Source organism: Falco peregrinus, chromosome 6, assembly GCF_023634155.1.
Source record: "Falco peregrinus isolate bFalPer1 chromosome 6, bFalPer1.pri, whole genome shotgun sequence".
NCBI classification, from domain to species: Eukaryota; Metazoa; Chordata; class Aves; order Falconiformes; family Falconidae; genus Falco; species Falco peregrinus.
In genome coordinates, this window is record NC_073726.1 from 20,356,669 (window position 1) to 20,368,469 (window position 11,801).

Below are 11,801 nucleotides of genomic sequence, written 5' to 3' on the forward strand. Positions count from 1 at the left end.
TAAAGACAGATTAGAAACAGATTTTACACTTTTGAGACAAGTCCTTTAAGTGGAAGCACATGGTACAAAAGATGAGTAACATCCCCTTCGCCATCACCACTACCTCCCCTCTACTTTGGAAGGAATTTAGCATTGGCCCAGACTGTGCTCCAACCACAGCCACCAAAACAAGCTTCTCCCAGGACCTGGAGTTTGGCATCTCTTCCACTATGTCTGCACAGCAATGGTTGTTACAGCAGCCGTAAGTCTGTATCATTCTCTGGTAGCTAAGTGCCTAAATTTCACATCTGTCTTCCCTTAGGTGGAATTTACTGAGCCCAGGCCTTAATCCTAGGAACGAGGAACTTGATCCAGCAAAGCAGAAGAATCAACTTTTGAATTAATATATCTCCACTCCTTGGTCTGTCTTTCTCTGAATTGAGCATCATCATGCCTCAGTTTCAAGAGAAAGGTTGTGTGTGCAACGGCAATCAAACCCTCAGGGGTTAGTCATGGGAACAGTGCTCCCTGCTGCACTGACTGTGCTGGCTGGATCTCCACCGATCAGCCCAGGAACACAGACACCGAATGAACCACCTAGTGAATCCTGCCGTCTGTCATTTTGCCCCAAGTTCTCAAAGTTCTCATGCCTGTTATTTCCCACACTGGAATTCCCAAAAGATGTCAAGAGCAAATCCTGCCATCATAGGGAGCACCTGTATCCTTTGTGCCGGCTACAGGTAAGCAGGACAGATGAATGGTCACAACTTCCAGAGCATTTTAAGTTAGGTATTACAGTACCTTTCAGCCGGAGCTGAACCTCAGTTGCCTGCTATTTTATCTTAGAGCTAATTGATTCCTGAAGATATAAGAGTTTATATGGCAACTGACTAACCCTTACCATAGTGAGTACTAATTGCCTGGACTGTCACAATAGCTTACAAGAATAATACATGCTAACCACACATAGCAAAATATAGCACTATTAGTCAGTGTTCCAAGCATGTTAATTACCCTTGCCATGGTGTGTGTGCGTGTGTATTACAATGCTTCAAAAATTTATGTTTAAATAATGAAGCCACAGAATGGAGGCTGAGATCACAAGAGTCTGGGTTACGAGAAGGGTCTGGGTTAAAGCAGCAAAAGTTGAAATGGAAATTCTGAGGCAGCTTCCATTCCCAATTCCCCACATTTTATTTTGTTTATAAAATAACTAATTCAGTGACAGAAAAAAAAAATAATTGAAAGATTTTCTTGAAAAGGAAGAGTAAATACCACCAAAGCTCTATACTTCATATTTTCTTTCTCAAAACAGCTGTTGGAGACTAGCAGCACTAAGATCCCATTAAAAAAAAAACAACCAAAACCAAAAACAAAACAACAAAAAAAAACCAACACATGAAAGTAACGGATAGAGTAGCAGATGCAGCTTTTACTTACTGTGATGATTTTTCTCTTTGAAAAGGCGTACTACTACAACAGCAGCAGAAAATTCTTGTTTTAAGAATCCATCTTCTGATCATTACAGGCAGATGGCCAAAGCCTAGGTAGAACCAGCAGCTTGTAAAGCAAACTCCTAAACTCCTCAGACTGCAGAGTGAACTCATGACTAATTGCAAACTACAGTTAGGTGAGACAAATCACAAACATGTTTACCATTCCCCATGGGAAACACTTACTACTAAGTTCAAGTATCTGTTCTATAAAACATGAGAGGTACACCGGAGACCTAGTCAAGAAACTGCTTGTGAGATCCTAAGAAAAAGTGGTTCAAACCCCAAAAGAAACAGGTGTGGGTGTTCTATTTAAAGGAGAGACTTTACTAAAAAGCTTCTGGGTTTCTGAACAAGGCTTCAAAAGGAACAGTCAGCTTCTGAGGATATGATCTTCTCAATCAGGAAAAGAGAAATAAATATACATATAAAACATTTAGAAGAAATACAATTAGAACTTAGATAAAATCATTCTCTGAAAAAAGTCTCATTTTCCTTCCCCATATACACTTTGGGAACAAAAAGCTCCTAATAGCCTTTTGGAAAAGGAGACACTGTGTTCAATGTCTTTTGCAACAGGCAGAGGAGATGTTGTACAATTCAGGGTGTGCATTTTGTTCAGTCGAGCACTACAAAGAGCAGTTGTCTAATAGATGTGACAGTGAAGGGCTTTTATAACATCAGTGTTATATAACATCTTGATTTTTTTTTTTTTTTTTTTTTTTTTTTTGTAGATGGTTAGCAGCAATAGAGCTGCATTGGACAACGTGAAATCATCTCTCAAAATAATACAATATGACAGGGCAAGTGTATTCTGGCTTGATTTGAACCAGGGACTAGTACAGAATATCTCACTGCAGTGCAGCCATTCCCAAATCGAACTGATAAATTCAAAGATGCCTGTAAGTTCCAGAAATGGGGGAAGAAACCCTGTGTTTTCTGAGTGTCAGCTCCTGGTACATAACGATTAGTGTATTCTAGTATGGAATTTAAATTGAACGTGTAGCAGGGAGGGATTTGGAGGTTTCATTTAATTCTACATCTCAATGGCCCTCAGCATACAGAAATCATGATACAATGAGTTCAGCATGTGGGGGTAATCATGTAGTTAGGCAGCAATGTTTAATCTAGTTGAGGCCAGTAGTCTCTGGATGTTGATGCAGTGTCATGCGCTGCTTTGTAGCATTTCCACATGGGTGATCTGTTACTTTGCTGCATTAGAATCTGCATTTGATTTCTTACTGTCTTATCTGACTCCTGGGGGATTCAGTAAATCCAGCAGTACTTTACAACTGCCATTCTGTCTGTGCTTTGACACATTCACAGCCATGGATTAAAATCAGGCTTCTAAGGGAGTTACCACTTGCAGCCATCTGCCCTGCCCTCCTGACAGAGATCGCCAGCACCACGGTGGTACGTCTGCACACCCGGTGAAGCAACTCCTGAACATCTCAAGCCTGTTTAAGGTACATAGATCCACTTTGAGTCTAATGCTCAGCTGAGAATGGCAGCAGTACAGAAGCTGATTCATAAATCATGCAGCAATCCTTGTCAGAGGTGGGGCAACAACTTGGGCAGCACCCATCTGAGCCATCCAATTTTATTCTGCTTCTCCATGTGAATGAACCCTTGGACTTCATCAATGTTTGTAACTCAGTAAATGACTATCATTCCCAAAGCAATTGTTTCAGAACAGGGCTACTTCAGATGCTTTGGAGACTATTATTTTACTGAGTGCTTTACAGACTCTTAGTTTTTGTTGGTTACAATTTTTATTTTTTTTTTTTTACTTTTTTGAAATTTTCACAGCCACAAATGAAGCAGAAATGAGGGTTTGCTTTGCTGCACATCCTCCTTTGAACCCAAATAAGAACAGTGTTAGATCATTGTCTCCACATTGGAAAACATCTCTCTTTCAGACACTTGGATGCAATTAATATAGCAAATTCAAAAGTATTATATAGCAAATCATGTGGGCTCTTATTTACATGTTTTTATTTTACAAAGTGAACAATCAAAGTAGCTGTTGATTTTAAATGATAAACTTTTATTCTGAATATACTGTTTTTGCACAAGAATTAACACAACAGTTCTAGGATTATAAACTTTTTTATAACATTATTGTACAAATTTTTACAAAAAAATTATTTTTCCAGGCTTGTCAAGTTCCACAAAAGTGTCAAGAGAACACAAGAAAAGGGAGAAAGACCTGTTTGCCTTGTAAAAGCAACCAAGTCTTTTTTTGCAGAAACGCACACTGAGCATTTCAATAAAAATACCCCAGAAAGCATGATCCAGACATTCCATACAACACAAGAAGAGAAGACAGCTTTGTCAGATCACAATCGCAATTTCATGGCATCCGAACAAGACAGTATCCCTTTAGCCTCAGTGAAGTTATTTCTTCAAGATGATGTTTTTCTTTTAAACCATAAACAGGACAGATGCAAGTAGCTGGGAAGAGGGTGAGGCTAACTTTTCAAAACTCTTGAATTGTTTTCAGACACTTTGTTTTAATCTTTTTACAATAGTGTACAACGTGTATTAACAATATTAACATCGTGGTATGAAAAAAAAAAAAAAGTCTGGCCTTTGTTAAAGGCTTGGATGTTTGATGAAGCTAGGGTAAAATTTATACTAAGGAAGGAGATAGTAAGATTTCACCTTCAGCTGACCTTCCAAAAACACCCAAGCGTGTTGCAGTGCCTTGTAGGCATTAATATACTTCTTAATAACCAGCGTGCTAACATCTGAATTTTTAGGACCAGTGGGACTGAGGTTTTGTTTTGAAATTAAGACATCCTAAGCACATTTTCTGAGCTTAAGTGTTAATGGGAACAAAAGGTCTTAATGTCTCTTCAGTGATGTCGAAAAACTCTCAACCGCAGCAAGTAACACTTGGGTTGCAAAGGTCACTTAAAAGGGATACTGCCTATTTGAACCCCGTAAGGCCAGTTTTGAAGTTAGTAAAAGGAATATTATAGGAAAACTTACAAATGGCAGCAACACTGTTTTTTGTCAAGTTAAGCAGTAAAGCCTCAAGCATTAGAAACATGAAAAAGATCATACTAAAGTCTTAAAGGTACAGGACCTAAAAAATCTTGTTGATCAAACCTGCTATGTCATGTTAAAAACCTGTTACAAATATGGACCACGGTCAGTGTTTTGGCAGTAATGCTGGTTGTTTAAATGAAAAACCAGAAAGAAACCTTTCATGTTAAGTCTTCAGATCATGTTTTGCACAGTACCATGCTCTAACAACTTTAATGGTGGTTATTTGTCAGACATACAATAGGCTGCATGACTTCTGTGTAAACTGAAACAGTCTCAACAGTTCCCTTAGTGCTATTTAAAGGATCTGAGCAAATATCAACAGAGCTTTTTATCTGGCTTAAAAAACCAAAACTTTTTACAACATCTTGTTATTTGAAAATGTCTCAATTTAAAGCCTAGGATCAAGTTTCTTCTCTCACAGACAAGAGGACTATTATGCATTATATAAGATTAAGGATACACTTCTGCATGAGAATACACAATTTATCCTTGCAAGTTATTTCTAACAGATTGGTATCCACATTTTGAGATAGCTGAAGTTGACATTGTATTTTCTATCTGTGTTTTGTGATTTGCAGATATCTAGGCAGTGCGTTCTAAAAAATCTTGACCGTCACCTGGATATAATCAAAATATATATTGCTTTCTGCATAAACAAGCCAAAAAAAATTTTTTTTTTCCCTTTTAAAGTATTGAGTTCTATGGGGACAGTACTAAGCCCTTCCAGGAGGGCCAGATCCTGAGTTTTCTATCAGACAGGTATAACGGCTGGAAGGCTAAGATGTGTTTCTTCAGGTCTTAATGGAGGGGCAGAGGAGAGGAACAGAAGACATTTCCCTCTCTGGATAACCCAAGAAGGCTAATGTGTCTGCATGGCACCGGCTGCTCCCTCCTTTTGTATTTGAGCACTCTAAGGGAAGTGGAGTGAGAGCAAAAGCCACAGTTGTTTCCTGTGGCAGCATGGCTTTGTGCCATCTTTATTTCTGCCTACAGACACTCATCAAATGTTTTTTAAGGAACTCAAAATATGGTCTACCAGCATAAGCAAATTGTTCCAAAACGTTAAATAATGAAACTTTTCCATGAAGGGTTTCTTTTGGGAAGCTGAGTGAAAAGTATAGTGAACTTAATATACTGACAATCTTTCAAGGAATTAAAAGAGCAAAATGCAAACTAATATGCGTTTTAAATAATCTTACAGTAAAAGCTATGAGTGCGGTATTGGCCTAATCCTACAAAACTCCCATAGGATTTCAATTGAGCACATTAAGGAAAAAAGCAGTTGCAGTCTTAGCATTAGAAAGACTCAAATCGATTTTTTATCAGGTGATAACTGGTGATAGGGTGAAGAGAAGCACAGTAATATGACTGGAAGGAAGAGCTCCAAAATTATCTTCACCCATATTATCATAATTAGCTCACCTTCCCTGAGGAGGACCTGAAGTCATCCAACACAGTTAACTGTACTTTTAACCCCATTACTTTACTAGAGATATTTTTTTAAAAAGCTAGATCTGATTACCAAACAAAAGGTCAGGTTTTATTTTTTCACTCACTGTATTCCCAAACATGAGAAAATACACAGTTGGAGCCAAGGTACATGAGAAAAACAACAAACCAGCCACGGGTACAACTACAGTAGACATCTGATCTTTTAAGCCATGCCATGGCTTTGAGTAGCTTCTTCAGTTTTCATAGGATATTAATGCATGCCCAATTATTTCTTTAAGCTTTTGGCATGATCAAAATTATATCAATCAATCGCCAGCATATACATACCAATGCTTTGCATTTTCTTATTTTTTTTAAAGAGCTAGTGTACTGTGCCATGTTAGTATTTGCATATTGCAGTTGTTAGCGGAATTGTACAATAACAGCAGAGTTGCACATTCATTGGTTTAGCTGTCTTGCAATACTGTTTAATTCTGAAAACTAGAAAAAAGCGCAAATCATATTTTGCATCAACACTGTGCTACACTGTAATATTGTAATTTACTGCACCAATCTGTATCACCAATGAGGTTGTAAAAAAACAACTTTTAAAATTATTATTCACAATCAAGTATCAATGTGCATACATATAGATTCAAGGCTCCCCATTTGTTTGCATGTCTTCTAATCTCAGCAACCAGGACGTTTTGCTGTTAAATATGCTATTTTCAATAACAAATAGCACAAAGGAGGTTTCACTCTTATGGGTGGTTTTATATGAAGGGAACAAAGGGGGAACCTGATATGAATCTTAGAGAACATATACTTCCAAAAATAAATGTGTTAAATCTGATTTTTATATACCTAAAATATCTGTACACAGGTATTCATGTGAGATCACTATTCAGTAAAAATTCCAACTCAACCCTTTTGTTATGATAGCTAAATTTACCCTATTTTCTCAGCTTTTTCATTGCACAGTATATTCAGAGCTCTGTCTCATAATACAATTTAATATGATTTGATTGCAACTTGCAATGTTCAGTTTCTCACACAATAAAAGAATCACTCAGTTATCTTTTCAATGAACTATACTCTACCATCAAAGAAAACAAACTGAAAAACAACAATATAGCATCATCATCATCATGCAAAATACCCTTGGAAACCAACGTTCAAATATCACAAAGACATTTTTCATTCACAAGCGTTTTTGTTTGAGCCTTTGAAGGATTCTACTAGCTTTATATATAACTGCATTGTGAAAAGGAGGTGAATATTACACTGAAATTAACATTTTTTCTGACAGAAGATGACACCAAGTTTAAGATGATAATTACTTTTTAGTTAAACCCTCAAGCACCTTCATATTTTTTAAAAGAGAAGTTTTCCTCCTTCCTTCCTTTAAACTGACAATTTATCAACCTACCAAAACTTAGCTGGCTACATGACTTATTTTGGAAGAGTAAACCACTCATCATAAAGCATTTCAATCATGCTGAACTTCTGATGAAGACTCGCCAGTATTTCCATTTTACTCAAATAGTTTGGACAAAGCTGATGTTCAGCCATCAAGCTAAACATGATGTTCAGCCATCATGGTGCTAGTAATCTATATCGGGGAGTACGTTTTCTTTTTTCTTTTTTCCTTTTTTTTTTTTTTTTTAAATAACTGTTCATGTAAAAGAATATAAATCTCCAAGATATCCAAAGCTTGAAAGAAATTAAAATCATATACATAAGCTATTGTCAGGGGAGCCCTTTTACATGAAGTCATCAACATTACCACAACAAACAAACAAACAAAAAAAATTTAATATTCTTAGATTCCCCAATGGAGCACGTACAGAATTCTGTTTGGATGGCATAGATGATGCAGCATTCACACACATTTAAGGATCCGACATGCAGCCACCGTGGGTGCCTTTATGAGTCTCACAACGAGTGATAACCAGACACGAGCACTGTTGTTCTGCTGCTGTCTGAATAGCTGACCCTTTTAAAAATGAAACTGAGGCTATCGTTTTGGCCGGGTCTTGATTAAGTTATGCAGGTTTTGGTTTAGCAAGGTCATAACTGGCAGTATCTGCTGCCAGATAACAGCCAAAGCAGGACCAACTGAATTCCTACCATAGACCACAGTGATGGACTCAGACCAGAGACACCACCGCAGTCAGCTGAATCTTCCTGTTGACAAGAAAAGAAGAAATCATTTAATATTCATTACAATTAAATTTCCTGAGCAGTAAACTATATTTTAGTCTTCAACATGTTGAACTATCCTTGAGGCATCCTTTTTGGTCATATATATGTTATTTTGCCTAAAATAACAACAAAATAGTTCCTGGAAGTTTGTCTGATTTTTGATACGAAGAGTGGCATTACTACATTAACTATAAGCATGGGAGGATTAAATACTTACAAAGCTTACTGCAGTCATTTATGAACTAGATGGGATACTTGCACAATCAAACATGAAATGCTATGGGGTATACCTGGAGGGCCCAATAAACCACTTATATATTCCTTAAAATTACATCAATTTGGATATTTTGAGTACCACTTTATTGCAAGGCAGGATGGAAGAACAGTTAACTTTTCAAGATTAGAAAACAAATGCCAGAATATGTTCATGCCCATTTTATCAACACGATTGCACATTAAGACAAATATGCTCTGCAGGTGAAGATATGATCAAAGAGAATGAAAATCCTTTCTTTGCCTCTGATGCTGTATTCAAGAACCAAATTTTCCATGGGCTTTTTGTACGCATTTGGCGCAGTCCATAGAGAAGACACCCTCCAGTTTGAGGGCTCACTCGTAGCTGCACCGCTCTGTCACACATCCACAGACCTAACTTTATTATGCCATACAGCAGTCACTCCTCTTTGCCCCATTCCCCGTGCTGTTATTTGGTCCTACTTTGCCTATAATGCATAATATCTTCCACACTATAGACTAATTTGTTAGTCTGGCTGAAATATATTCAGCACCTGTTCTGGAGTCTGTAATATCTTTATACTTTCTTGTTTCTCAGGACTGACATAATCTATGCTTTAGCTGCCTAAAGCACCAGGACAATGTTCCAGCCACCCCCTGCACTGCTCTGTCCACTGAGTCTGAGATTCATGGGTAGCTCTGACGGCTGAAAATAATTGGTCTTCCTCTTGTTTGCACGGTATTCTCTACCCATAGTATAAAAAGACACTTTCTATTTTCCAAGAGATCCCAAGCCTCCAAGGACAAGACAGCAGTGTAGGGAGGAGTGACTCTAGGCATAGTGGGAATGGAGAAAACTTCTTGAACAGGAGGAACGTGTGCAGGGAAGGACAGACTGCACCTTGACAGTAACAGAGCCCAGCTGATGGCACAGAGTTTAACAAGTTTTTAGAACAGAAAGCAGAGGAAAGCCAACGAGCACGGAACAGCTCCTGATTCAGACTGACATGCCACTGAGGCATGTGTAACTAATTTTCAGCGTGCTTCAGGAAAGGCTGGGGCGCGGGTGGAGGTCAAAAGTACAATCAGGATACATACGGAAGGGTCATTAAAACACATTTAATTCATTGGTATACATCCTTAAGCAAAACTTTCAAGTGCTTCTACACCAATGCTAGGAAAGTAAAATTACGATGGGGGAATGAAGGCAAATTATCAATAAGGCATCCCAAAATAATACACATATCAGAAATCTGGTGGAAGGAGAATAATCAGGAGGACAGAACATTGTCAGGCTATCAACTCTGTAAGAATGCCAGTGTAGGACATACAGCAGAAGGGTGGTACGTGAAGGATAATACAAAGTGTAATAGCATAAAAGTCTTACAGGAAAAGGAAAGTGTGATGGATCTCTGTGGGTAAAAAATTTCACAGTCTAGAAATAAAAACTTAATACTGGGATTGCACTGCTGCCCACCTGATCAAAGTGACAATATCACTCATGAAATGTGATGTGAGATTAGAGAAGCCACATATAAACTGGATCAATGCCTTATCAAAAAGAGATGTAGAGATCACTTTTTTGGGTGTGATAAATGACGGCCTTTTGGATCAGTCTTTCAATCTTTAGTGCTTCCCAGGGCCCTTCTCAAAATTACTAGTAGAGAGCTACTCTGTATAGCTCTAGTATAGCTAAAGTAGCTCTGTAGACCACAATGCAATAGGATTTAGCATTGTTGTGTGAGACATGAGGCCAAACAAATCCAAAACAAAAGATACCAATTTCAAGAAAGGGAAATACATGAAAATTACCAAAAGCAGTTAAAAAAATCCAAACAGCTCCAATTCCAAGAAAATAGAAAAAACTTATCAAACAGAAAAAAAACCAAACCAGAAATCAGGGAAGAAAACTAGAAGCAGCATCTTAAAAAACAAGCCCCTTACAAGGATCCAGAAGAGTATTTAGCAATTTTGCATTAGATATCCAGGTAAAATGAACAATTAGAACAAGCAACCACTTCCCACACCCGTCACCCCAAACCACAACTCCTATATAAATTAAAAAACACCCCCACATCCTCCACCACCACCAAAAAAAAGACCAAAACCAAACCCCAAAGAAACACCCCTGCATGAATCCGTAGGGACATTTAGTACACTGTCTCAGCGAAAAGGTCAGTATTTAAGAAAGTAATATTACTGAAATGGGCAAGAACAGGAAAGCACATTAAAATGGCAGATCAGCTATAAACAAGAAATTAGGAGGTCTGATAAAGAAATTTTATGGTCATCCTGAAAAATACGCTGAAAATTATAGTATAAAGTTTTGAATAAAAAGTACAAAGTGAAATATGGTGTTAGGGCAACTGCTTGGTAACAGAGGTGCAGAGAGGGGACTTGGGTATTACAGGGCACAGCATAGAACTTCGGTTTTGAGGGTGAAGACTTTAACAGGATTCCCACCACACATAATGCATTGTTTAAAGCAGAGAAGTCAGAGGAATCAGAAGTTTGGCATAACTATACAGAAAATCAAATAAAGCAGACAAATTAGATACAATATGTCATCAGGAATTACAGCATTCACCAACAGTCTCCTTTAGAAACTCAGATGTAAAAAAAAAAGCCAAACAACAAAACAGCATCCAAATTCTTCAGGAAAAAAAAAAAAAACCAAACGAAAAAAAACAAGAGAAAAATTTTCTTTTCATTCTTTCCTGAAGCAAATAGCTCACGTTAGCTGCTGCTCTTTATCAATAAGAGCCATTTCCAGATGTGTCTTTGCCATCTGTTAGCCTTATAATTTAGTTGTATAATTCTGGCTAAAGCTTTTTTTTTTTTTTTTTTTTAGTTGACTGCACTCTACAAGTTCAAAATTCCCAAGGTTTCCGGTCAACAAATAAGTCATAAGTGAACTCTGCTGCACCAGATTTGGAGTAGGATGCTAAGATTTGAAGATGCACTGAACTTTCTGGTTTATTTAGTTTAGCTCTGTCACTTTTTGCATCTGCATTGTGTCCTGTCATGTAGCTTTATTTCTATTCAGAGTACCTAAAAATAACCCTGTTGTTTCTTCCTCACAGCAAGTACCATCAGAAACAGAATTATCAGTAAAGGTTCCTTCTCACACGAATTCAATGAACGATACTGTGTTACCTCTTGGTATTTAAGATTCATATCACTGAAATTACTTAGAAGTGTTATCTTTGAAGAAATAGCCTAAAGTAAAGCATAAGGTTTAAAATTTTCCAACAGAGGGGAGATGCCTGGAGAGTTAGAAAGGTTTTCAACAAAATTGTGCATAATAGGAAGGGGAAAATATCAGTGTAGTGAAAATGACATCCATTATGTATACAGAGTAGATGGTCCTGTGCATATAGAATTATACAGTATTCAGCTTTCATG

At 37.5% G+C, this 11,801-nt stretch overlaps 1 protein-coding gene across 8 annotated transcripts in view; it reads right to left on the bottom strand.

Moving 5' to 3' along the window:
• Positions 1 to 3,498: 3,498 nt before the first annotated feature.
• Positions 3,499 to 11,801, bottom strand: part of CACNA2D1 (calcium voltage-gated channel auxiliary subunit alpha2delta 1) — a 433,534-nt gene continuing 425,231 nt past the window's right edge. For all 8 annotated transcript variants that reach the window (XM_055808421.1, XM_055808425.1, XM_027795375.2 and 5 more), the window contains one exon: positions 3,499 to 8,144. In XM_055808421.1, coding sequence (XP_055664396.1) covers positions 8,108 to 8,144 — 37 coding nt within the window. In that variant the 3' untranslated portion in view covers positions 3,499 to 8,107. The remainder of the gene's footprint in view (positions 8,145 to 11,801) is intronic.